The sequence below is a fragment of the Thamnophis elegans genome, chromosome 2 (assembly GCF_009769535.1).
Source record: "Thamnophis elegans isolate rThaEle1 chromosome 2, rThaEle1.pri, whole genome shotgun sequence".
Lineage (NCBI taxonomy): Eukaryota > Metazoa > Chordata > Lepidosauria > Squamata > Colubridae > Thamnophis > Thamnophis elegans.
In genome coordinates, this window is record NC_045542.1 from 105279346 (window position 1) to 105306600 (window position 27255).

Genomic DNA, 27255 nt, shown 5'->3' on the forward strand with positions numbered 1-27255 from the left:
CTATGCATGAGCAGCAGTGACCTGAAGAGCAGCTGGGCAGTGGGAGGTGCACGCACATGTGGAGGAGCTGAACTGGGGCGACAGTTTGCATGCCCACTGAGGGCGCTGTATGCCACTTCTGGCAAGCGTGCCATAGGTTCGCCTTTACAGGACTAGAAGTCTCCAAGGTCCCTTCCAATTCTGTTATTCTGCTTTCAAAGTCTGGATTTGTATTTCTCAGCAACTGTATGTTTTGATACAGTTCCATTATCATCTGAAGAGCAGTTGTGCCTCCTTTAGCAGCATATTGCTTAGTATTCATTCTTGTTATACAATGGAATTGCAAATACAGAAATGTCATCATAAGAAGCAGGCTCTTTACTGTCCTTGATCCAGTAATAGCCATCCTCCTTCCCTCTTGCTTCCTGCACAAGCATTTTGGCCAATTCTGAAAACCTGTGAAAATAATACTGTATTTTATGCAGTGCAGTTATAAATAATCCTAAAGCAACAGCTAAAAATGAAATATCCATCAATGGTATAAATATTGTACAATATATTCTACAAACTAACCATTTTGACTGAAATTCAGAAAATGAATTCAGGTTTTGAGACAAAAACATTCTAAATGCTGTCACTGGCTTTTCTTAACATACAGACATTCTATTTCTCTTGGAACAGAAAAGATAAGTAGGAAAGTGTAAGTGAAATTACAGCTATTTACAAGGGCCTTAAGCTTAGTGAGCAACCATTTTTGTCTTTCACAAAGAGCGGACAGCAGGCTGTGTGAATTATCCAAGTGTTCCAGAAAAGCTCTACTCTATATTAAGATACAAAAATTGTGCTGATTACTTGAGCTTTAATGTGTGTTCTTTGCGCATGTGCTTCCTAATAAATTTTCAGGTTGTCTTATGAATGGAAAAAATATATAGTTTTCTAAACACTGTTGTCTGGCAGCTGCCAATACAAAAATATGCATCGTACTTATGCATTGTGACTACTTAACCCAAACACCTGAAAACACATTTTTGCTGTTATATTATTGACGGATTGTACTAAGCTGTGTTGTTCTTTACCAACAAAGACTGAAAATAATGTGTGACCAACCACACAAAAATGGGCCACGGCGGCAGCAGCAACAACAATCCTCACTGCCTAGAACAGTTGATCGGCAGTATTCCAGGAGGCAAATCCAATTGCCAATTAGCTGCTCGGCTCCAGTGTTCCCCGCCAGTGGCAGCAGCTCAGCTGAGTTGACCGGTGGTGGGCGCAACGGAGCGGAGCCCTGACAAACCACATGCTAGGGCTGCGATAATGTGCTGAGGTTGACCAGACTGTTTGCTATTTGCTGCAAGGACACTAGCCAGATAAATACCGAATGGATGCTGGGAGGCAGAGGCAGATTTTTTTTTCTTGCTTTCCTCCCCTACAGCTAATGTGCACCTTATAGTTTGAAAAATATGGTAGTTTATTGTAGTAGCAAAAAAGGGCAAAATATTGTTTAAACCTGAACAAGTTAAAATAACAAAAAAAATACCCCAGCACTTTTACTAATTGTTTTTTCTCATCTTTATAAAAAGTAGTTTAGGAATTAAAAAAATTAAAAATCTCTTTATCAAAAAATGGATTAAACTTTATCTCCCTACATCCTAGTCAATTTAGGGAGGTATTTTGCCAGCTGTAAAGAATTATAAAGAGAAAAAAAATCATATATCATGTTGGGATAGAAAATACAGTTGTCTACAAACTAAAGAGGTAAATTAAAAAGCAAAGATCAAATGTCTCCCAGAATAAATACTCAAGCTATCACATATGAAACATTCATCCAAATTTAATTCAGGTGGGTTTTTTTTTACCTCTATACTGTATTTTTCGGAGTATAAGACACACTGGAGTATAAAACGCACCAAGGTTTTAAAGGGGCAAAAAAATTTTAAAAAAGTTTTTACACTCTGCAAACCTCCCCAAAATGGCCTGTTTTTCGTGAAAATGGACCCCCCCCTTTTTTTTAAAGGGCATGAATAGCCCTTAGGAGTCTTGTAGAGTGTTCCAGGGGGGCAAAAATGAGCACAAAATGCCAATTTGTTTGCAAAAACAGGTCCGTTTTCTGGCAAAAAAAGGGCATTAGGAAGCTTATAGTGTTCCTGGAGGCTGGGGGGGAGGGGGGAAATTGAGCAAAGAATGGCCCAGGAGCTCTCTGAAAGCCTCCTACAACCTATACATGGCCATTTTGGTGAAGGGGTGGGGTTTTAGGAGGCAAAAAAATGCTGTATTCAGTGTATTAGGCGTACTCAGATTTCTAGCCTCTTTTTTGAGGGAAAAAGGTATGTTTTATACTCTGAGAAATATGGTAAGTCTCCAGCAATAAATGCTATGCCCTTTTCCTATGTAAAAATGTATTAGTTGCCTGGTATTCTAATAGCTCTGTGAGTAAAGCATACTGATAAAGGACCAGAACTATAATTGCACAGATTAACTAACATGTTTCACTTCTTATATTTTTAACATCAGTATTTCTGCCAAGTATTTTTATTGCCTTAGATTTCTTAAGGATTCCTTTAAAAGTTGTACTGTTAATGTTAAAAAGTTCACACAATATAAATTATAGTTAACTATCAGTCAGGAAATGGAATTTATTAATTATTGTTACACTTCTGTTCTATAAAGTTCCACTGAGATAGAATAATCTTGATATTCCCATAATTTTTGCAACCTCTAATTGTACCTGTAAGGATCTGTTGTATTGTTCTGGAGAAAATTTCTGACAATTTGGGCAACATCTTCATTGGACAAAACATCCCAAAGGCCATCTGTTGCCATGATGAGGACATCATCTTCATTAACATTTTCTGACGTTAAGTCAAACACTTCCACCTAGTCAGAAATAATGAAATGATAAAAAAAATTTCAGTTGAGATTTCTAAATGTCTCGGTGCTAAAATTTTATAAACCTGTGCACTGAAAAGCTATGCCCTATCTACAACCCATTCAATATATTTTTCTGTTTTAGAAGCGCTGAAGATTGCACTACCAAAATATAAATCAAAAATTGAAGGCGCAATTTGTAATAAATTTTTGAAGGAAAAAAAATCTAAATTTTGTATAGGTTTGCAATTATGTGATAGCTATAGCAATAGCACTTAGACTTATATACTGCTTCATAGTGCTTTACAGCCCTCTCTGAGCAGTTTACAGAGTCAGCCTATTGCTCCCAACAATCTGGGTTCTCATTTTACCAACCTTGGAAGGATGGAAGGATGAGTCAACCTTGAGCCTGGTGAGATTCGATCTGCCAGGACAGCCGGTAATCAGCAGAAATAGCCTGCACTGTAATCACTGCGCCACCGTGACTCAATTCCCTGACAGTACTTAGTCACTATGGCATATGGTCACTGAAAAAAATCTGAATTAAAAAGTGCATTTTCTGGGACCAAGAATCTTGGTTCTGCATTTAGGAAGACTCATCGAGTTACATTAATTACATTGCTTAATTAGTTGAATTCCCAGTTTCTAGATTCTTCCTACAGGATACATGGGCTGGGTATATACAATACTTAATCTAAATGGTTTATGGTTTATGGTTTTATTATTTATAGGCCGCCTTTTTCCCTGAGGGGACTCAGGGCGGCTTACAATATATAGGGAGGGGAGTACAAGACAGTAAGACATAAAACAATACATAAGTAAAAATAGTACACAACATTCATCATTCGGGTGGGGACGGATTACGATCTTTATCCCCAGGCCTGACGGGATAGCCAGGTCTTGAGGGCTGTGCGGAAGGTCTGGACGGTGGTGAGGGTACGAATCTCCACGGGGAGATCGTTCCAAAGGGTCGGAGCTACTACTGAAAAGGCTCTCCTCCGTGTAGTTGCCAGTCGACACTGACTGGCGGATGGAACTCGGAGGAGGCCTAATCTGTGCGATCTAATAGGTCGCAAGGAGGTAATTGGCAGGAGGCGGTCTCTCAAGTACGCAGATCCACTACCATGAAGGGCTTTATGGGTGGTAAGTAGCACCTTGAAGCGCACCCGGAGATCAACAGGTAGCCAGCGCAGCTCGTGGAGGATAGGTGTTATGTGGGCGAACCGAGGTGCACCCACGATCACTCGCGCGGCCGCATTCTGGACTAGCTGAAGTCGCGGGGTGCTCTTCAAGGGCAGCCCCATGTAGAGCACGTTGCAGTATTCCAGCCTAGAGGTCACAAGGGCCCGAGTGACTGTTGTGAGGGCCTCCCGGTTCAGGTAGGGTCGCAACTGGCGCACCAGGCGAACCTGGGCAAATGCCCCCCTGGTCACAGCCGTCAGATGGTGATCGAAGGTCAGCTGTGGGTCCTGGAGGACTCCCAAGTTGCGAACCCTGTAAATCATAGTTATCTACTTGGATGTAGTGTAACAAATCTCTATGAAGGCATTTGAGTTGATTAAAATATAGGGACACTTGTAAGGAAGTGGGCTATGTACATCAACAGTCTTGCCCTCAACATCTTATATGCCACTTCATTTCTCAAATCTTCATGTTAAGGTAAAAAATCTGCAAGCGGAGACTACTTGAAAATCAGAAGAACCTTTCCTGTGATTTGGGACCTCATTATCCTGAGGCTTCTCATGTTTAATTTAACCAATGCAAAAGATTGTGGCAGACTTCCCTACAGTATTCAATCCAGGAAGATCTTGGCAATGCTATCTATTTTTTTATATAAACACCCACACGGTACTTACATACACAGCCTATCCAGACATAACACTTGGAATATTGTTGTAGTTTCTTTGAAATAAAGCCATTGCTCTACGCAAAAGAATGACTAGGCTGAATATAGAGAATGGGAAGTATCTAAAATACAGGCTGCTACTATCAATGCAACATAGTACTTTCTTACCTTAGGGATGCAGGAGAGGAAAGGCTTGATTTCAATATTTGTTTCAATTACTTTTAACTGATGATCTCCCAGGCCTCGAGATACAGCCAGGGTGCCTAGTAAACGAGCCTGAAAGAGATGAGAATAGATTCCAGGCTAAAGATGTAATAACTTAAGGCATGGGAGACAATGTCACCAAGAGTTAAAGTAAGCAGTAATATATAGGTAATTAACAGTATATTTATATCCAAATATTTATTTTGCAGCTTGCCACATCAGTATAGTCAACAGTATAATTATCATGTAAAAAGTAGCATTTTCCCACAGCATAAGAAGCATGCCATAAAAGGACAAGATTGTTCCTACCTAGAAATTAAGAATCAAAATGGGGATGGAATAGCATGGGGCAGAGTTTTAATCTCTTAGTAACTGTGCTTTTAGCCAATAGTTCTATCCTGTTTCCCTGAAAATAAGACCTCCCCAGATAATAAGCCCAATCGGGCTTTTGAGTGCATGCACTAAAATAAGCCCTACCCCGAAAGTAAGCCCTCCCTGAAAATATTGCAACACAGCAGCAGCCATGAGGTGACCACGCTTGCACCTCAAAAATAATAAGACCTCCCTGAAAATAAGGCCCCGCGCTTATTTCGTGAGTCAAAAAAAATAAGAGCCTGTCTTATTTTTGGGAAAGCACGGTACTTTAGAAGCAAGGAGGACCCAGGATCCAATAAGATAAATAAACTGGATGCTTTGATTTTTTTAAATATCCAGAAGAGTAACTAGTCTTCTCCCATCTGGTGTCCTCCAGATTGTGTTGAAATTGCAACTTCCAACCCACATAGCTGACAACTTTTTAAGCTAGGAATTCTAAACTTAACACAACCAGGGAACATATGACTATTGAAGGTTATTTAGGTTTTAACATAAACATTGCATTCTCACAATTAAGTTTCTCTGAACTACTTCCCCTGAAATAGTTCACTTACTCCCTAGTACACGATCATAAAATGTTGAAACATGCACCCACACAGCAGCCAGAGAAGCTTCTCCTTTTAGTCTAACCTGATCTGGAGAGCACTCATGACCGATATGTCCATTAGCATTTCAAATGGCAAGGATTCCCTTAGTACAGCTTTGTAGCTTTATTTTTTTCTTATACACTTTGTTTCTTTAATCAGTGAACTGTAATTATTAGAAGCAGAGGATTCATGGCCCAAAAAACCACAGACAGCAGCTTGCTGTCTGTGGACAAGTCAGAGGATTTCTCTGGTTGTTGGGGACAAATAAGAAGGCTGTCCCTGGTGCTGTTGCCATGAACACAATAAAGTGCTACCAACACCCCAACTGCATTTATCATCACGTCTCTGGTGAGCTGGGATAGCTGGGATAGCAAAGGACAGAAGTTGACAGGGCCAAATGTCTTATTCCCTCACTTCTGTTCACCTAAGAATTTGTAGCAGTGGAATAACTTTCCATCCACAAAGTCCCTGCATTCCACTCATCAGAGCTCCCTGGGTGACCACGGGATCCTCAGCTGTCCCATTGTCAAAGCAGCCTTCTCCATTAACTGTGCCACATGAGAAAAGAGAAGCAAAAAGAGGGATGGAAAAAAATGGTGCCAATTCCCTTCCTCTGTCCTCCTCTTCCTCAGGATTCCTGTCTAATTCCCAATGACCCAGTGAAGAATAGGCTGACACCTGAATGAAGGGATAGGCCATTCAACAAGTGATACATGCCCTAGTTCCCTAGTTTATACTACATAGATGTGTGCCCTCAGGACTTCTCAGATGGAGAGGAATAGGGAATTGTCCCTAGATGACAAAGAGGAGTAACAGCCAGGTCTCAAATCTACCAGATTTTTCTAGGAAATAAAATAAAATTTCCACAAACCACAAGACTCAAGGCTTGAAAGAACCACTCTCTTGGTCAGAGGTAGTTCCCTCGGTTACTAATTGTAGGTTTTCTGTTTCCCAAAATAGTTCCAAAGATGCTTTTTCAAGAGGCAACTGGGCTTTCTTTTTTTTTCTTTCTTTTTGAAAGAAAAACCAGAAAGTCCAGTTGCCTCTTGAAAAAGTACCTTTGCGATAACCATGACATGGATAACTGAAAATCTACATAGATGTTTCCCAAGATAATTAATAATTACACTCATTAATATAAAGCTCAGGATAGTGAAGGTGTCCTTGATTGTCATACCTCTTTCTTCAGCTAGTGTTAGATCATCTCGTGACCTCTTCCCCCAGAGTGGATTCTGTGGTAGCTTTTACCTTGAACTCTTTGTTAACATAGTGGAAGCATCAATCATACAGAGGACAGGCAGAATGAAATTTTATACCCCAGGGCTCATAAGGCTACATACAGATTTACCTCATAAATGCTAGCCTATTTAGCTTTGTGTTCCAGGTAAAAGCATGGAAGCCAACATGGCCAAAATCCAAATTTATTCCTCATACTGACCACATTCAAGAATGACAAACTGTTTGGAAAAGACCTGAGATTAAGGTCAAAAAGAAACTCTCTTAAAAAATGGAAAAGGGAAGGCAACAGGACATGATAATTAATTTTCCAATGGGACCACAAAATGATTTGCCCATAACCCAAAAGCCATCTAGAGAAGAATTGGTCATCAAATTCTACAAGAACAGAACAAAAGAATTCACAGTTTTAGTATAATCCAAACTATGAAAGTGGGATGCCTGAGGGACATCATACCTGTTTCCCATGTCCATGAATCAGAGGGTATTTGAGATCCTCTTTCATTACTGTCTTATATCCCCTGAAACAAACCAGATAAGTGAGTCGTCATTTTATTTGCCATTACATTGCAGTGTCTACAAGTTAACATGGATGTTTAAACCACCTAATCTTAATGGACATTTAATTCTGTGTTGACATTTATAGAATACCTTATACAGAAAAATTGTATTCTTTTCTCTAAATGATTGAGAAACACTGAGAAATACAAATCTAAATGATTTGCGAAGAGGTCAACATCTGAATGACACCATACATGAATACATTGCATGAAATGCAATAGAAGCAGCAGTTCAAAAGCAGTTTCAGTGAACTGGCCTATAGAAGTCCACTTCAACAAACGTCAAAATATTTTTTTCTTAGCAAACCTATTTCATTCTCCCCCATCAGTTATTGTTCTTTATTACTAAATTTAATAAATTTGGCCCCGAGGACTCCTAATTTTCATTTCCACTTTTAAGGAAAGTAGGTAACTATTAAAGATCATTGGAACACTGCATATTTATCAGTACATAGAAAGAAACAAAAAAAATCCCTTTATGTTTTACAAATATTCCCTCCTTCTGTAGACCAGAATCCATTCTAGCTTCAATATTTTTGATACGCAACGAAAACAATATGGCTGTAGGCAAACTGGCCCCTGCAATGTTACTTGGGGTTCTCTTAGCCTAAGTGGTTTAATTTGAAGCAACAATTACAAACATCAGGAGAGGAAAGAACAAAAGAAGGTGGGACAAATGGATGCAAGCCATAATCAAGACGAGGTTGTTAAGAAGCAACCTAAGGAAAAAAAGGAAGGAAACAGAAAGCCCTAAAAGATTACTCATACAATACACCTAAAACCAGGCCATTCAAGAAACTCACCAGCCTTCCATTGAGTAATCTCTGTAGAGGACCTTCTGGCCTACATCATCTCCTTTCAATCTCCTTGGAAACTCAAACCGTGTGAACTCATCTGCAAGGAGCTTTGGGTACATGAAAGCCTAGGGGGGGAAATGAAAATGGGGAACAATATTGTTCTCAGAATACAATGAGCCTTAAGATAAGCTGAAGCTGAAGATAAGAACTGACTCTTATATTAACAGATGTTAGGGAAATCACTCAATTTTCGCCATGAGGATTTTTTTACACGTATTTTTCCTCATAAGAAAAGATAAAAGGTTTGGATTTCTTCACTGGGCAAACAACTTGTTATTCTAAGTGATAAGAGCATCAATCTAATGTACTCTTTGTATAGTTATATGCAAATGCCAGAAATCTGCAGCCAACATTAGCAGATGGGCTAAAAATGTAGAGAGTTGAAGTTATCAGAAAGGTATCAAATTGGAGAAGACTGTACTAAGCACAGCTCAGTGTAATACTGAAAATATTACAGAATTACAACATGCAGTATTCAAAAAAATCATAACATTTCTTTATTGTTTGTTTGTTTATTGGATTTATATGCCGCCCTTCTCCCAAAGGAATCACAGCAGCATACAACATAAAAAACCCCACATATTACAAAAGTTAAAAAGAAAATTAAATAAAAGTATCCAAAAAAACCCCAATTAATATTAACAATACAATTTTAAAAATTAGATTAAAATTAACAATTAAATTAATCATTTATTTTATTCTGTTCAGGCCTGGCCGGCTTGCTGGAAAAGCCAACTTTTTAGGGTGCGTCGGAAGGACCAGAGGTCGGGGATTATACGAAGCTCCAGGAGCAGCTCATTCCAGAGGGGAGGCGCTCCCACAGAGAAGGGTCTCCCCTGGGGGTCGCTAGCCGACACTGTCTGGCCGACGGCACCTGAGGAGGCCAACTCTGTGGGATCGCACTGGGCGGTGGGAGGCTACAAGTGACGCGCCTCAGGATCAATCCCTGTCCTCCAGTCAACATGAACTGCGACCGATCCGACAGGCAGGAGGAGAACCACTGTAAAACGGTGCCCCCCACTCCCAACCCCCCGAGTCGTCGCAGTAGGATACCGTGGTCGATGGTATCGAAAGCCACTGAGAGGTCTAATAGGACCAGGATAGAGGAGCAGCCCCTGTCCTGGGCCCGCCAGAGATCATCAACCAACGCGACCAATGCTGTCTCCATGCTGTACCTGGGCCTGAAACCCGACTGAAACGGATCCAGGTAGGCAGCTTCATCCAGGTACTGAGGAAGCTGACGTGCTACCACACTCTCGACAACCTTTGCTACAAAGTTAAGGTTGGAGACTGGACGATAGTTGGCTAAAGAAGCTGGGTCCAGGGAAGGCTTCTTAAGGAGGAGCCTCACCACCGCCTCCTTCAAGGCAGTGGGAAAGAACCCCTCTCTCAATGAAGCATTGGTAATCGCCTGGCCCTCCAACCACTCTCTAGGCGTCTTTTCTGACGTTTCATCTCCCGGAGCTCCTCGGTAAACCAGAGAGCTACCCAGGATCGACACCAGGTCAGAGGCCGCAAAGGCACAACACGATCCAAGGCTCCAGTGGCCGCCCTATCCCAGGCTTTGGTCGAGCTGTGAGCAAGCGATTCAGGAAAAGTCCCAAGCTCCATCAGGAACCTTTCAGGCTCCATCAGGCGCCTGGGGCGGAACCATCTAGTCAGTTCCGCCTCCCTGCGGTGAGGGGTAGAAGTATGGAAGTCAAGCCTGATGAGGAAATGATCAGACCATGACAAGGGTTGGATATGGATAGAAATATCCCCTAAATCTAGATCATTCATCCACTGCCCAGAGACAAGAATCAGGTCGAGCGTGTGTCCCCTGTTATGGGTGGGGTCTTGAATTAACTGAGTTAGGTCCATAGCCATCATGGAAGTCATGAACTCCCGAGCTGACTTGGATGTCTCACCAATGGAAGGCAGATTGAAATCCCCCAGGATCATCAGCCTGGGGAAATCAACCGCCAATCCGGTTAACACATCCAGCAGCTCAGGCAGGGCCAATGAAACGTAGCAGGGAGACAGGTACGTAACAAAAAGGCCCACCTGGACTCCAAGGCCCCATTTCACAAAAAGGGACTCACACCCGCCTATTTACTCTGAATCATTCTGGAAACAAGCATTCTTGAGCTTACCAGACACAAGTAAAATGTTTTGGCTCTTTTTTTAAAAAAAATATTAGAAAAAGATTACTCTTACCAGGTGCTGGATTCTCTTCCTGTCTGTCTCAGGGGTACATTCAGTACTCAAGGGAACGATGCTCCGTTTTCGAACAAGAAGTACCCTGAAAAACAGTACTTTTTCTTTCAAAGAGAGTTTTGCCACTTTTAATGGTTGTCTCACTTTTCATGTTTAAGATGGAAGAATAATTATATGCCAAGGGAAGATTCTTTTTTGGTTAGTCCAAAAGCTCAATTCCTTCAATTTAAGCCTATTTTCTTTTATATAAGGCACCTTACTCTGTAGCTTGCAATTAAAACACCCATTTTCAACAACATAGCAACAGTTGGGAATGGGATTTTCGGAAGGAAACCAACATGGGTAGGATTAAAATGAAGCCATCTTTCTTGAGCATCCAACCTGGAAAAACATCTTCTGGTAGGGTTTTGAAAGATTGTGTTTGCTCCACATACCATACTCCTACTCCAAATCAGGGCTATATGAAGCTGCATTGTTTTTTAACACACCCACTTTAACTACCTTTTTTAAAAATAAAAGATTATGGTATAATTCTGTTAGAAAGAAAAAAACTCTGACATAGTAATTTTTAATGGCTTTTGCTTTGCATGTGTGTGTGTTGTTATTCTTTCAAAATACTCAATATTAGGCTTAATAAAATGTAGATATTTAGATTACTGTAGAAATTTATTTAGATAAAATAAAATGCTAAATGTCTTCCATATCCATATTAAAGGATCATGTTGGATGTTATCCAATGATGTTCCAGGGTTTTGAACTCACCTGCTGTCACCTGCATTTGCTACATAGAGCCTTCCCTGCAGATAAAGAGCAGCCAGTGCAGTGCAGCCTGCTGATTGGTTGCTTGCTTTAATCTCTTGACCTATCATTTTATCCTGTTGGTAAAAACAATATTTAATGATGTAAGACAGATATCAGATTTCCCAGCACTGAAGCCTAATTTCATCACCATTGTTCCCCACTGGTGGTGGATGAAAACAGGCAATTGCCAGTTAATGTTTCAAGTATGCTTAATTGTAAATAAACTGTAAGTGGAAACGTTTATTGTATCATTGTGCACGCGATATATATTCTTTATTGGTATAAGAATTGATAGCACAATATAGAACAAACAAAAATCCAGAAAAGATGTAGGCGAAAGACAGACAATCAAAAAGTATTCACAATTCCTTACCATCAGCCATACTGGCGTGATGATTGAGAACTGAAATACAAGCCACCAGGGAAACATAGTCTGTTTTATCCTGATCTAGCAGCTGTCCTGCCAGAATTGGAAACAGTAAAATTAACTCCATCAGCCATCTACAAAATATGACTGATACAAACTGCAATGACACAAACAAACTGCATTCTCTCATAGCTATGTCCAAAAGTTGGTTGCAAGTATGTTTATGTTACAACATCATTTGCATTCCACGTTTTGTTCCTTTCCCACAGTGCACAACATAACTCAATTCTTGGGACAATAAAAAAAAAAAAAGTAGGATCACTCACACATTCCTGAAAGGCGCTCTCCAAAGCTCCAATGACCACATTTTCCTGATGAATTTTCTTTTCTTCCACAAACAGTGGATCATTCTGGCAAATGCATTGCCCACTGAGGTGCATCGGAGGATTATTTTCAGTGATGCCTTCTATCACATCCTCTAGTTTCTGCTTGATGCAACAGTGTAGGTAATTGGAGGCCATAATTGCAGCTTCTGAACCACCATGGCCATCAAACAGTGCCCAGTAATAGCCTGTCAAATACTGAAAACCAAACTACTGTGAGGATCATCATATGGGACTTGCCTTCATGTTATAGCAAGGACATTTGAGACAGAATGTTTGATGTGGACAGGGGAGACCCAGATTAAATTATCTGCTTGGGCATGAATCTCAATGAGAAGTCTTGACAAGTCAACAATATTTCAGTTTTAGCTTCATCATAGTAAGAGATATGCTTCATACAAGTATGGATGTCTGCAAGCTATTATTAGTTATCATCAAGTCCCATCTCTTAAAAAAATCATCTCATGAAACCTAGGCAACAGGATTTCTTGACTGCTGTGCCTATCTCATGGAATAGCACTTCCCCAAGATCTGGATGTCTCCAACCCTGCCTGGTTTTTGTAAAGCTGTGAAGACCTGCTTTTCCCAGAGGAGTTTGATCCCATTCAATAGAACTGTGTGTCTGTTGAATTGTCTTGATAAAATTGTAGGGTTAATTTTATCCTATGTTATATTTCATTATATCTTCTTTTTATTTTCCTTTTTAACTGTAAACTGCCCCATTGTTTTAAGTGTGTGGCTATGCGTGTATGTGCACAGTGTGTGTGTGTGTGTGTGCGCGCGCGCGCGCGCCCGCACACACACAAACAAATGCATTGGATTTATTAGGTAGAAAATGTAAGGGGTAAAGTAGTTGTAATTGAAAAGGCAAGAAGTGAAAAAGGATAAGGGAATGATACTAATCAATCCTGCCTGCTAATCTCAGAAACAGGAGCATCAGAAAAATGAGGTTCATGCAGTAATTAAAATTTATTTAAAACTTTACTTCTTCCAATTTCTCAAAGATTTTGTTACAGTTTTATTAGAGAACCCTGACTAGGAACTGCCTATTTTTGCCATCTTAGTTTCAAATGCTAATGCCAATTCACTTGCAAATAAACTTAATGACAAATCAAGTGGGTACATGCCTGCCCATTCTACTCCTGCTTCAGACAACTGACAAACCATCTCAGGTGAACACTCGTTACATACATAGTGCATAATTTAGAGGTGGCAAATCAAGTTTATGAAAACAAAGCACCTTCTGTGCAAGAGATCCTCCCCACCCACACCCACACCCAATCCAAGTTTTATTCTACCCAAAATACCTGAATAAAATTAAAGACAAAATGGCTGATAGCCACAACTTGGAGGGAAAGCAGCTATTTTTTTGTACAGGCATATGGAAGAGCTCACACTTGCTTCTTAGGCATTTCAAGCAGTATTCACACCACGAGGATGGCAATCTCTTGTTTACTGTAAGCTGTCAAAATAATCAAGAGGAAGCCACAGAATCTAAAGCAGGGTTTTGGTTTGCTTCATAAGGACCTCGGCTGCCCACTTTGTAAAGTATGAACCTCCTTCTACTTCAGATTTTATTCTGGACATAATTATTTTGATTTAATTAGAAAACTGTAAAGCTTATTAATTCAAAGCTCATGCCTTTTGCGGGGTGTTTATAATGGTTTACTAACACATTTAAGAACCAAACAAGTCATTCATAATTGCCAGCATGAAGCTGCTATACAAATACTCTAATTGTTTGCAGAACAATGCATTCTATAGCAGCAAGGGTTTTTTTTTCCCTTCCCACATGATTACCAAACTGAAATGAACAGCCCATTGAAAAAAAATCTGGCAGCGACAAACAGGCGTTTCCAGTCCCACAAGATAAATATTGAAAGGTTCTTAAAGAAAATCTTGGAACGTATCATGGCAGCTGGTAATTTCAATTCTATCTGCTTCTTTTCTCTGACCTTAAAGAAGATCAAATTCCAGAATAAGACATACCCAGGTGTCCAACATTATCATTCAGTTTCTTCCTCCTTATCTGAAAACATGGACTATCTGGTTGTGGCCTGAGCTGGCAGCAGATTCGGACAGTAAGGAGGTTGGGGAGGAACACAGGCCAGTCCTGGAGTCTGAGGAAGGTTCTGATGAGGGCTCTGTGTTGGAGGCAGAAAGGGGGCCAGAGCTGTATGCCAGTTATCAGCTGCCTTCAGAGTCAAACATCAGTGAGACACATGAACAGCTGGAGCCTGTTCCCAGTGTGCGCATGCACAGAGTTGCCAGACGAAAAGACAAGCTAAAGAACAGGGGTTGACTTGGGAGTAAGGCTACAGGTGGACGATGAAGGGCCCCTCCCAGAGGAAATAAAAGAGGAGCGAAAGGGGAGTGGAGTTTGCAGGAGAAAATTACATCACTTGATTGATTCGTGACTCTCCAAGACTCCTTGCCAAGTTTTACAGATATCGGCCTATCAGCTCTCCAACCCAGATAAAGTCTGTGACTGTAAATCCTCCTTTGAAAGACTTTGCTGGATGTGAACGAGCAGAATTCAGAGTAAATTAATAAAAGGGTTTTTTTGTCAGGACAAGAAGTTTGCTTCATGCTCTTGGGAAGCCTTGGTCAAAATATATCTTAATGAAAACAGCATGTTTAGTTTTGATATCTGAACTCACCTCAGTAGAACACAAAATTAGCCATTCCTGATCCTCCTCTTCGCCACACCCAAATGGTCTCTTCCTGATAGAAATCTGGCAACAAGTTGCTTGGTCTTCATTCAATTCTGATTTTTCTACATTGACAGTTCTGATGAAACAAATAATGATTGTTCAAAACAGTTTGGCTAACTGAAGCATGCCTCAGCTAAAAATAAGCTCAATTAATTTCTGTAAAGGAATTGAATGGAGCCTAATATATCATTAATATATCTTTTACACTGCAGTCCTATACATATTTACTTCCACATCCAATAAACTTGGTTGGATTTGCTTTAGGTAGAGATGCTAATAATTATTTCAAATGACAAATATGGAAGCACAGCACAACAAAAGCTTGGTCTGCAATGTAAAAAAAAAATCAGGGGAATTGGGGTCCTGAATATTTCTGCTTAATATTCACACTTCCTGAGCTTCAGACAGGAGGTATTTTTATTCCATTTTTCTTTTTCCTTTATTCATTATCAGATTCTCTGTGCCCCTTAAGAACTGCATGAAAATCCTCTTCAGTGATTTATCCCACTGAGATTTAAACACCTGTTTGCAATTCTGCAAGAATCCTATCCATTTCCTAACTTGTCATTTCTCCTCTGGGAGTGGCTATTTCTGTCTAAAATAGTGCTCCTATTCTTGAACAATTAATTGCAGTCACTAGGCTAGGGCCTTCTTCAAGTTTTATCTATTTGCCATCCGTTTTTAACTGGATGACAATGGCAGACTCCTAGCAATGGGTTCTAGATTTACTATGTAACAAGAAATAATAATAGATGTATAAGAAGAGCCACGAGAATTGTCCACTTTGTTATCTTTTCAATATGTCTTTTTCTGGTCCTTCAATTTATGCCTCATTATATAATTAGCCATTCACTTACTTAACACAATCTAATTCATGCAAGTCAGCTGCCTGGTTTAAACCTCTATACAGGATATGAAACAATTTTCTGATCTCACAGCTTCTCTAGCTGTTGTAAGCTTAACTGCTCTCATATTACAAGATGTTGTAAGCTAAAATAAGGCTAAAATAAAATAAGCTGATTAAGTTGAATAACATGTGAATCCTAGATCTGCAAGACGTCCCTTAGTTGAACTAATACATCATCAAGTTTCAGACAATGCTAATGCATTAAGCAGTCTTACATCTTAACAGAGAAATACAATCACAATTTTTCAGGCCCCAAATCTGGTAAGTGGGGGGGAGGTGCAATTTTAGATCTCCACAACTGGGCATGAACTTAAGTCCAATTTATAGACTCTCATAACTTGTGATTATGTGAATACAACCAACATATATTATCAATGACATGGAAAGTCTGCCTCTGACTGTATGCAAGAATATCAGAGTACAACCTTTATGTTTCTTGGTACAGTGGGACCTCAGGTGCTGATCGTAATCCGTTCCAGGACTTCAGTTGGCACCCGATTTGGTCATGACCAGAAGCAAGACAAACTATGCATGCACAGACAAAAAAAATGGTGCAGAAGGGGAAATCACCGCGGCAGGGAAAATGGCTGTGGCTGTGTTTATTTGGCACCCGAGGAATGTGTTCATGATGTGAGTGAAACATTTAGATTTTTCAGTCGGCACCTGATTTGTTCGTCGTCTGAGCCTTTGGGGACCCGAGGTCCCTCGACCAAGTATTAAACAGGCTTAATATTTCTTAGCTTCTGAAGTCAGATAAGGTAGCAATGAAACAAGGTAACGGAGACTTCTCAGGAATAATCAAAACATGAACCAATTGGCTTCCTATATATATATCATTGTACATATGCAATACTTTTCAGATGCATTCAAACTACAAAACCAGAACATCCACCCACCTCTAGATATACTGACAATTCTGGAAGTTGTAACCTAAACCTCATGGGGTGGAGGGTAGAGTCAGGTTGAACAAAGCTGTTTGACTTCTTGTGCATGTATCAGTGTCAGTCCTGATGGCGGCCTATACAAATCCCTGCTCATTTCTTAGCAAAATTCAGAAGTGGTTTGCCTTCTTCCTAGGGCTGAGAGTTACTGACCCCTGGCTGGCTTTGTATTTAACAGGCACTAGAAATCCCAAAGGCTTAGATATTAACCCAATCTGGTTGTACGTCTTAGAGCTCTTCATTTATCTGTAAATTCTGTTTGGGGAATGAGCTTTTCTCACCTTTGTGTCCCTTTAAATGATCTCACATAGGAGATTTTTCTTCCAATATGAACTAGCCATAAATCTCCTACAAATCATATACCCAACCTGGGATAGTCATCCTCTTCCACCTAGCTTCAGGAGGGACACACGCATGGAGCAATGGAGGAGGAAGGGGACACCTGCCTAGTCAGCCAGATCAGCCAAATCAACCCTGGCAATCAGTGGGGGTGACAGATGTGTTGCAGCCAGATCGCCCCCACATCCACCCAACTTCCCTATAAATCAGTTCCACTGTGCTAAAGTTTCATAAACACAGGAAGTAGCTGACATGCGAAATGTCCTTTTCTTCTTAATCAGCATGTACGCACAGTGTACTCTATTTCAAAAGACAGACATCTGCTATATTTTTGATGTCAATGTTTATGTCATGACAAAACTGGTGATGTGAATCCTTGGTCATAAAAGTGTAGCAACTCTAACAAGAGAGGAAAATAGTCATGTGAGAAAGAAATATAAAAACACAGACGTGAAGGATGAACAATACAACATCTTAAGAAATCTCTCCCTGCCAGTAACACAAGTGATGTGATGGATTAGATCATTGATTTTCAAACACAAACAGAAATGAACTAGTGTTGTTTCTTTCTTTCAAGGTTATCAGCAAAGATGAATCTCGAATCAACTTTGTCTAAGTAAGAATATTTTCTCTTCAACCAGGAGTGGGTTCCGGCAGGCACTACTGCCGGTTTGCTCACGGGGGCGCTGCGCGCATGCTTTGTGCACGTGCTTGTTGTGCGCTGCGTGCACATGTGCAGTGTAATAAAAATTGTTTTGCACATGCGCAGAACCGAAAAACAAGATGGCAGCGCCTATGGCACCGTCTGGAGAACCAGTTCAGCCGAACCGGTCTGAATCGGTAGGAACCCACCACTGTCTTCAACATTTTAGTTAGATAGGTTCTACTTGATATGGTTCAACTAAGTAACTATATGGCCAAATGGTCTCCCATTTCACTTGACTGCAGCAACAATCTACAGCTGCTCTTGGGATCCCCAAGATGCTTTTTTCCAAAGGCAACTGACCTTTCTTGGGTTTTTTTTCTGGAATTTGAAAACATTTTGCTTCTCATCCAAGAAGCTTCTTCAGTTCTTCAGCTTCTTGGATGAAAAGTAAAACGTTTTCAAAGAAAAGATCAAGAAAGTTTAGTTGCCTTTTGGTAAAAGCACCTTTGGGACAACCATGACTTGGATGATCCCCACCCCCACCCCAGCACAGCAGAGTTGCCAATAAAGTAGCAATCTTGAAACAGGTGTCAGAGGAGATGTGTGTTTTGGAAGCTAACCAAACTAAAAAAAAAAAAGCAGTTGAATAAAAGAAGCATTTTCCTTCAAAGGGAATGGATGGTCCAGAGGGGGAGGAAAGGCAAAGCAAAACATCATGTAGAAAGGTGCAAGTGCTCTATTATGCTGGCCCATTAATAGGAAAAGAAAGACAAAACGGAAGAAATTCCAAAGAGAGGAATTAAAACCGGAGAACAAGATTTGCAAGAAGAAAACATCTATAGTACTATTATAGAGTGTAGTTTAGTAATAGTAAGAGAAAATGTTGTAATAACAATAGAACAGTTATACTCTAAGGTACAGTATAGAGCAGGGGTAGTGAAACTTTTTATACGTACCGCCCACTTTTGTATCTCTGTTAGTAGTAAAATTTTCCAACCGCCCACCGGTTCCACAGTAATGGTGATTTATAAAGTAGGGAAGTAACTTTACTTTATAAATTTTATAAAGCAGAGTTATAGTAAACTCCTACCGTCCACCATGAAAGCTAGAACGCCCACTAGTGGGCGGTAGGGACCAGGTTCACTACCACTGGTATAGAGGAAATATAATAGTAATTGAATAGTACAATAGAGTATTTTGTTATAGTAATAATAATTAGCATAGTAATATAGAAATAATACTAATAGAATACAGGATAGAGACAATAGAAAACACTCACATAGAGATTTCTAAGTTTCATATTTCATTTTTATGTCTTGTTTTTTTTTTCTTCAGCAGAGCTTAGATGAGAAGAAAAAAGTCTTCAAAGAAAAATCAGAAAGTCCAGTTGCCTCTTGAAAAAAAGCACCTTTGGGACATTCATACAGTAAGTTAAGAATTTAATGTAATTATTTGCATTATAATTTCATTTCTTTTTTACATTGGCATATCACCTACTGGATTATATTTATGAGAAAAGTAAAAAAAAAGTAACCAACTTTGTTATTGATGCTGGGTGAAGCATCCTTTGTATATTAGTAGAATTCACATGAAATTCCGATAACAACCATGGGCAAAGTGAGATAAATGTTCAGTGGCAAAGAAATGCAAAAGTTCAGAAAACCTTAAAAGGGGGAAATAATTTCACAGAACTAAAATACCAAAAGGAAATATTTACTTTAATTGTTGTTGTCAATATCCTTTATTATCACATCTTGATTTATAATGAAATATTGCATCTCCCTTGGATTATTCCCCTGACTTTTCAAGCATACTACTCAATATACTTCTATTTTCTTGGGCTCAATCTTTCATTTTCATTTACTTGCCATAAACTTTGAATTGTCATGTTTAGTTGTTAAACTAGAGTTGAGGTCAATCATGTATCTACTCAAACTTTACCTTTAATAATTTAGATGGCAATTAAATTTGGACATAATATAAATAGCAGCATCTTCTAACAGGATGGTTCCAGATAATTTTAAGAGGCAAGACTTACATCATTTTTAGGAGGAACTCTACCTTAGTTCTATTGTACTACATAATTTCTGACTGATCTTAAATTTTCCATTCTTGTTGCTCAATGACCTACAGTGGAAAGTGAACAGTGGAAAGTGAACAGAGTGATTTATTTATCACCTTTAGAAACCGCTCATCTTCTCCACAGAGCTACTCTGGGCAAATTATGTCACCGTTGGGTTTAAAAGCTTTCAATACTGTCAAGTATGATATTTTTTATTATCCTCCCTAAATGGGATTTCGAAGAGCACAACACAGTGTTTTTATCACTTTCTGGAATGGGTTGGAGTGTGCTCAATCTTGATAATATCTCAGTAAAATCCTATGGAAGCTACCATGCTGGATTTGGCGGCAAAACTATAATTTTTATTTAATTTTAGTAGGTCTATTAGATCCTGAATAATGTGAGATAATATGGACTAGATGAGGCACAACACTGAAAGTAATATTGAACTTGTTTGTCATTACAGCAATTGCAACCTGGATGCATATTCCTTTCTACTGTGTATGTGTTTGTGTGTGTGTGTGTTAAATTACATACACAGACGTGTGTGTATCCAGAATCTGCAATCTTCTACAAGTTTTCTCATTCTCACAGGAATCAGCCGAAATGCTTAACAGAAATCATAACCAATCATTGGCCACATTGAATGGGGCTTCTGGGAATTACAGTTTGAACTCATCTAGTGGGAAGATTGTTCTAAGGAATCTTAAATGTTTATATCTTGTTTTGCTGCCTTATGAAATGAATCTTGGTACACTCATATTCTTCTTTTAGAGACAATTTTCCTGGCTTCTGAGTGCTGTAGGAGAGCCTTTCTCAATCCTTCATTATTTTAGATTTTTCCTACGCATTGCACACATCTCACAACAGAAATGAACCTTCAATTAATATTCAGATCCAGTTCAGGAGGGAAAGACTCGGACAAAAAACCCATTTCTACAAACACACAAGGCTCAACTCAAATTACTGAAAATTCGGCTTTTTACTATCATACATGCATGTCATTTTTCTCACATTGAAATGATCCTCTGGACTTGTTTTCAGGTTTAGTTAACCCCACTGAATACAGTTTATCTAAAGCCATTATCTCAAGAAAAGGTTAAGATTTTAGTGCAAAATTTTCAGTCCCAAAAAGGAGAGAAAAAGGGTCCCAGATTTTCCATGTTAGGCAGAAATTTAGTTTAGCTTTTCCAGTTGTAAAATATCATACCCTCTGCTGGAAATAAGAATGGTTTTATAAGAATATAAAATGTGATAATATTTCAATCTATCATCCTATCAAAGCGATGCATTCTCCTATCAACATGGTTATCAACAGTTTCCTTGCTTATTATGTATGGCTTTTTGTATTTTACCCTTCTATTCACTTAAATGCTTGAGACATTAATAATTAAAATATAAAATACAATAAAGAGATGACATCATGGCAATGAGCCACAGAAACCCTGCTTGGATAAATACTTAGATGAAGATATTCAAGATAATTGTATACCTTATTTTAAATGGTAATGAAGATCTATTTAATGATACAGAAATGCAGCATATTTGTGTCACTATGGATTGCTGAACTTTAGATCAAAGTTACTCGCTTGTTGGAACAGAGAAAATCTGTTTCGTGGAAGCAATGTATTATTTTTCCCCTTTAAAATGTAGTTTTCAAGGTAAGCATTCCATTTATTGCATTATACTTGGCAATTCATGTTTTAAAGGCATGAACAATCTAAAGGCACTTATCCACTTCTTCACCACTTTATTCTTTTTAAATCTCATTCCTTTGTAAGAATTGTTTGTTGTCCTCTGCAATGATGAAATAGCTGAAGCAACAAAAAATGTCCTTACTCTTTGAAAACCCTTCCTCATCTTTTGCCCTGGGAAAGAGTAATATTTTCAGTCCCTTATGCTAAGTGATTGGCAGATTTACATATTGGGTCCAGCGGTTTTACTGGCAATGAATATAGCAGTATGACTTCCCACATCATCTAACTATTGAATAGCAGCAATTAGCCATTTGCAATATCCAACCCATCTTCAAGAGTAACTCCATGGAGAATAGGGGTCTATTTGTAATGATGCTGTAAGTGTTGCAGGGACAGGAAAACAGAATATAAATTTAGCTGGAATCAAATATGGTAGAATCATCCTGCTGAGAAGTTTCAAAGGTCGAGATACTGAGGTCATAGTGGTTCAAAGAAGGTAGCAGATGGCACACCAGGTAAAGCTGAACATAATACTGTCTCGAAAACCCCAGAAAGAGGTTAAAATTATGGTTTAAGAATCAGATTTCAAATGCAAATAATGACGTTATTGACAATACAAATGGGGAAGTCAAAACTCCTCTTTTGTTTCTTGTCTCCCCTACCAGTGGTCATAAAGTATCCTTGCAGAAAAGGAACTGACAACAAACCTAGACTAATGCCATTAATTTAACAACTGACAACTGTGTGATAAAGCAAATGTAGTTCCAGGGAAGCAGTAACACACATTTTCTTTAGGCAAATGCAATGATAGGAAGTTTCACTAGTATAAATACAACTGGTGAAGTTACAACTTAATTTCATAAAAAGTTATTGCAAAACTCTCATACAACTGGAAATTCTCCTCATGCTAATTTTCTGCACATAAGACCCTAGATATTCTATGGACACTATGGTACAATATCATTGCCAATAACTATTACAATGTTTTGCCAATGTCTACCTGATTACTGTATAAAAGATGCTATCATAATGCAGTTTTGGTTTTGAATTGCTCCTAAATACAAATACTCCTTGGCAACAGTTACTGATAGATATTAATACCATCCCAGGTACTGTGGTGCTTTCTGTCCCTAGTTTTAACATTAATATATTTTAGAATTTCAAGGTAATATCTAAGTTCTAAAGTTGTGAAAAACTAAGGCTGAAAAAGTCTATGTTAACCAAAGCTTGTTAGCCCATTCTAATATAACTAACTTTGATAATTTTCCAGACTCGTGATTAGGAAAATTGCTGAAAAACAATGAGACATTTTCCTTTCCCACCGTGGCACTATTCACATATGGATGTTTTTTAGCTCTATGTTCATACCCCAGCCAAACAAAATTTGTTTGTTTTTGTCTTATTCTTGTCTTACTTTTATTTGTTCTTATTTTCAACACAGTTGCTGAAAGCTACAAAAAGTTACTAAAAACATCCCGGGTATAGACTGGAACGTTGTACTAACAGACTTATTAAACTGAAATATTTTATAGGACTTTCTACCACTTTAATAAGCTTGTTTTTCAGCAGAACAGCAGCAAGGGAACGTTTCAAAGGGCCATAAGATGCATGACTGTTTTTGCACAGTCCTACACGCACATCATTTAGTTTGCAGCCTTCTCAAAGAAAACGTAGCACCCGAGACAGGCCACCAAGCCCAGAGGCAGCCTTCTCACGGGGTCACCTCCTCATCCCCCGCCTTAACTGTTTCTGTCAAGCAGCCTTCTACCTTAGGGTGCCCGGGATACTCACTCGGCATAGCCCGTGTTCCACTGGAGAGGCCTGTCCCGGGAGGGGAGGCAGATGGGTCGCTTCCCAGGCAACTTCTCCGCGCAAACAGTTCCACGCAGGAATTTGGGCCGCCTGTATTGCAAAGGAGCTGGCGGCGGCTTCGGCTGCTGCGAGCCTCCCTCCTCTGCTGGTTGCTGCTGCTGATCCGCAGCGCCTTTTCCGCGCTTCGTCTCGCCGTTCAAGAAGCACTTCTTAAACCAGCTTGAAGACATTAAATGAGGTGAGCGAAGCCCCATCCGATCCCCTGTCGTCGTCGTCGTCGTCTTCTTCCACTTCTTCCTACGAACTGAGCGGATTGCTAACTGAGGCAGCGCCCAACCGCGAGTGACCAACAACGGCAGGGGCGGAGAAGAGGCGTTCTTGGAACCAATGACTTCAGCGGCGGGCTAAAGAGTTCAAAAGGGCTGAACGTCTGTCGGTCCTGGGTGGGCGTGGACCGACCAGAGGTCCCTTTTAAAATAAATGGGGTATCGGTGCATTAACTTTCCCCCTATTGATCCACATCAGTAACTGGAATTTTGAGATACTTTCCTCTTCTATGAATTTATCTTAACTTTCCTCCATTTTGAACACCAGTGGTTAAGTGCCCAAAACCCCAATGGCAACTCCACCTGTGCTAGCTTTAGTTGCACACAACGACCTTGCCTTAACTGAATTTTGGCTTGCATTAAACATGGCCTGGTATTTATAGTTCGCGCTGATGAAAGAAATGTCCTTCTGGGTTCGGCTGCAAGTGGGGAAAAAGACACTGGAGACATGGAGGCTGCTTGGAAAGATGATTTATTGGGGACAGGGCCACATGGCTTGAGCCCTGAACAGAAAAGGTGATCACATGCTTCAATGTTGGTGGAGAAGAAGAGAAGGGCTGAGGAAGGGGCTTGCTAGTCTTTTTATAACCTGTTTAGTCCCACCTCTCTGTTTCCTTTTCCTGTTCCTGTGTAAGAAATGTATTCTGATTGGTTGTCAGACTCCCATGGGGCTATGCAGGGGCAACTCTCTAGGCTGTGTTTTGAATCTAGGTTTGGTTGAGTTTTCAGATGCCATGTGGTCAGTTGGGGCCAATATTATCATGCTTTAATCCCATCCCCCTGTAGCTGAAGTGGAGAAGCCTTTATTATGTAAAGTGGACTAGCTTGGCCTTCTTAATGGCCCATTAACAAAGTGGGGATGGGCAGGAAGCTATAGGCAGCTATTCTGTCTTTTAAAACATGTTTCTTTCTTTTCACATCCAGGGAAATATTCTGCCTTTTCAATATTTCCTAGGATATTTCATTTTTCTGGGAGAGGGCTGGGTGATAAATTCCTACAGCGCTAAATCAGATATTCCACTATTGAACTTGTAGTAATTGTGACCTAACATAACAATTCTTAGATGAGAAGCAAAACGTCTTCAAAGGAAAATCAGAAAGTCCAGTTGCCTCCTGAAAAAAAGCATCTTTGGGACATTCATATAGTAAGTTAAGATTTGAATGTAATTATTTACATTATATTGCCATTTCTTTTTTACATTGGCATATTACCTATTGGATTATATTTATGAGAAAAAATGAAAAAGTACACCCAACTTTGTTATTGTTGGGTCAAGCATTCAGATAAAATGCAATGCATCAGTCACTGCATATTTTTGTTCCTGTATACAGTTGCTAATTGTCCCAAACTTAGATTTTGGCACTCTCATGACAATTGTTAAGTGAAATGATTGCTGTGCAAATATCTAACTGAAAGAGAGGCTGTGAAGATTGATGATTGCTATCATCACATCCTTATACAGTGTCCTGTATCTGACTCATTCCTTCCCCATTTTTGTTCCTTTTCAGGATGGAGACATTTGCATAAATAAGGTATTTCTGAGCTATTTTTCTTAGCAGCACCAAGCATCTCTAAAAAGTACTAATCACAAGTTAACAAATTCACCTGCAGCCTTAATTAGTTGATATGAACCCTCCCTGAACTGCCTGAAACTGACCAGACCATAATCAGTTTCACACTTAAGCTTTTATAGTTGTAAATGTGCACACTGGTGGGAAATTACTTTAAAGATTTTATTTATTTAATCAATTTATAAAACTGTTGACTCAACACAATTCAGACTGGTCTACATCAAATTTCATAAACTACATAATAGAAAAGCATATATATATATATATATATATATATATATATGCTTATTATATATATATAATAAACAAATGAGCATGAAAACATGAAGACATGAAATACTGGGGGGAAACATCTTTTGATATTTTAAGCAGTCCAACTCTTTGGCTCCCTTGCTATTTCTTGTTCTGCTGTTTCTGCTGTACATAACTTTTTAAAATGGTTTTAATGGTTTGTTACTTTTCAGATTCATGTCTGCATCCTTTATAATCTGCTTTGCATTTATTTTGCCCAAGTACATGTTTCTTTTTATAGTCTCATGAGTAAGTAGTACTTCTCTTTTCTGAAGAAACTTTCCCTTCCTCTTACATCTTCTATGACTCAGTTTCTTATTTATATTATTTTTCTGCTTGGGTGAGTTCATACCAATCCTGAGTTGCAATAGGCCAGTGATGGCTAATCTTTTTGTTGTTGTGTGGTGAAGGCACATGCGTCCGTGTGCGACAGCCTGCCCGTGCACCCACACGCATAATGCAACGTGTGCGCAACACCACCCCAGGCCCCCGTGCATGAATGCGTGACACCCGCCCCCCACTCCCATTTTGGGCCTAGTAGGCCTCCTTGCAGCCTCCAAAAATGGGCCGCAGTGGGGAAGGGATGCACCCCCGTGCTCCGCCCCTGCACATGTGACACCCCCACACATGCATGCATGTCTCCACACATGCATGCATGTCTTTTGCATGTATCCTGCCTCCCGTATGTGAAAATCAGCTGGCCGGTGGGAGGCATGCATGCACGCATGGTGGAGCAGAGCTGGGGCAACGGCTTGTGCCCACAGAGAGGGCTCTGCGTACCACTTGTGGCAAGCATGCTATAAGTGCACCATCACGGCAATAGACATTCCAGATAAGCTTTGATTGTTTTCTTAAATAGCTTCAAGAGAGTCTAGAATTCTAAAATTGACCCTCTTAGAAAATATGCATGAATCTATGTATGTATGTATGTATGTATGTATGTATGTACGTACGTACATACGTACATATCCATGTGTGCCCACATACTCCATATTTCCTATCAGATCAATAATCCCTATACTTCTGATGACCAAATGGAATGCTGTTGTATGTAGCCACCCATTGCTGCTGAGAATCAGATGGCATACAAGCTTAGTAAATTATTATTATTCAAACCTGATTTTCCTTTAGAGACAGGATACCATTCTAAATTGACTTTGGCCTGATTACTAATATGTGAATACGTAGAAATTTAGTTCCTTGTTTTGATTTCTATATCTAGTTTAAAGTACTGGTTTTTATTTTTAACAACAATAATGTAGAAAGAAGATATTTATAGGAAATAATATCTTTGCTTAGTCATAGTCATGCCTCTTCACCATTTGAAGGCTATAAGTAGTTCTGCAGTGCATTATGGAGTCTAATTATAAACTATTTGCTGGTCAATTTGACAATTAGCACCACTTCCTTGCTGGCAGAAGGGCTGGATTTAGATATAGAGAGGCTCTAATTGATAAATGCTAACAAAGAAGACAGGGTAACCCATTGAATTGGAGTAGAATGCCACCAAAATGCTCAACAATCCTGTGATGGGGTAAGAAAGGGCCTGCTCTGAACAGAGGATGTGAAGGCAGGCAAAATAAAGCATATCTTAATTAATGTGGCTCATGTGAGCCATATAGGAGGGTTTAATTGATGGAAATGTAATTCATATAAGAAATTACAATAAAACTGTAACTCAAAAACCACTGG

General features: G+C 39.5%; 1 protein-coding gene across 1 annotated transcript; it reads right to left on the reverse strand.

Annotated features, from left to right (window-relative positions):
* Window positions 1-238: 238 nt before the first annotated feature.
* On the reverse strand, window positions 239-23708 carry PPM1M (protein phosphatase, Mg2+/Mn2+ dependent 1M). The gene is made up of 10 exons (XM_032211914.1): window positions 23354-23708; window positions 14917-15046; window positions 12200-12454; window positions 11468-11580; window positions 10706-10790; window positions 8456-8574; window positions 7550-7613; window positions 4859-4966; window positions 2705-2853; window positions 239-435 (listed from the first exon to the last, which is right to left on the reverse strand). Exons 1-10 carry the CDS (start codon window positions 23626-23628, stop codon window positions 291-293), a joined length of 1443 nt encoding a protein of 480 aa, XP_032067805.1. The 5' UTR covers window positions 23629-23708; the 3' UTR covers window positions 239-290.
* Window positions 23709-27255: the final 3547 nt, after the last annotated feature.

Bases quoted from the DNA above. Each gene is read 5' to 3' on its own strand.
- PPM1M (XM_032211914.1), bottom strand. From the start codon at position 23,628: ATGGGGCTTCGCTCACCTCATTTAATGTCTTCAAGCTGGTTTAAGAAG. The intron at 11,581-12,199 runs GTGAGTGATCCT...TTTTACCAACAG, and splicing joins AGAGCGCCTTTCAGGAATGT to GATAAAATGATAGGTCAAGA. The intron at 4,967-7,549 runs GTATGATGTCCC...CATCTCTTTCAG, and splicing joins TTCATGGACATGGGAAACAG to GCTCGTTTACTAGGCACCCT.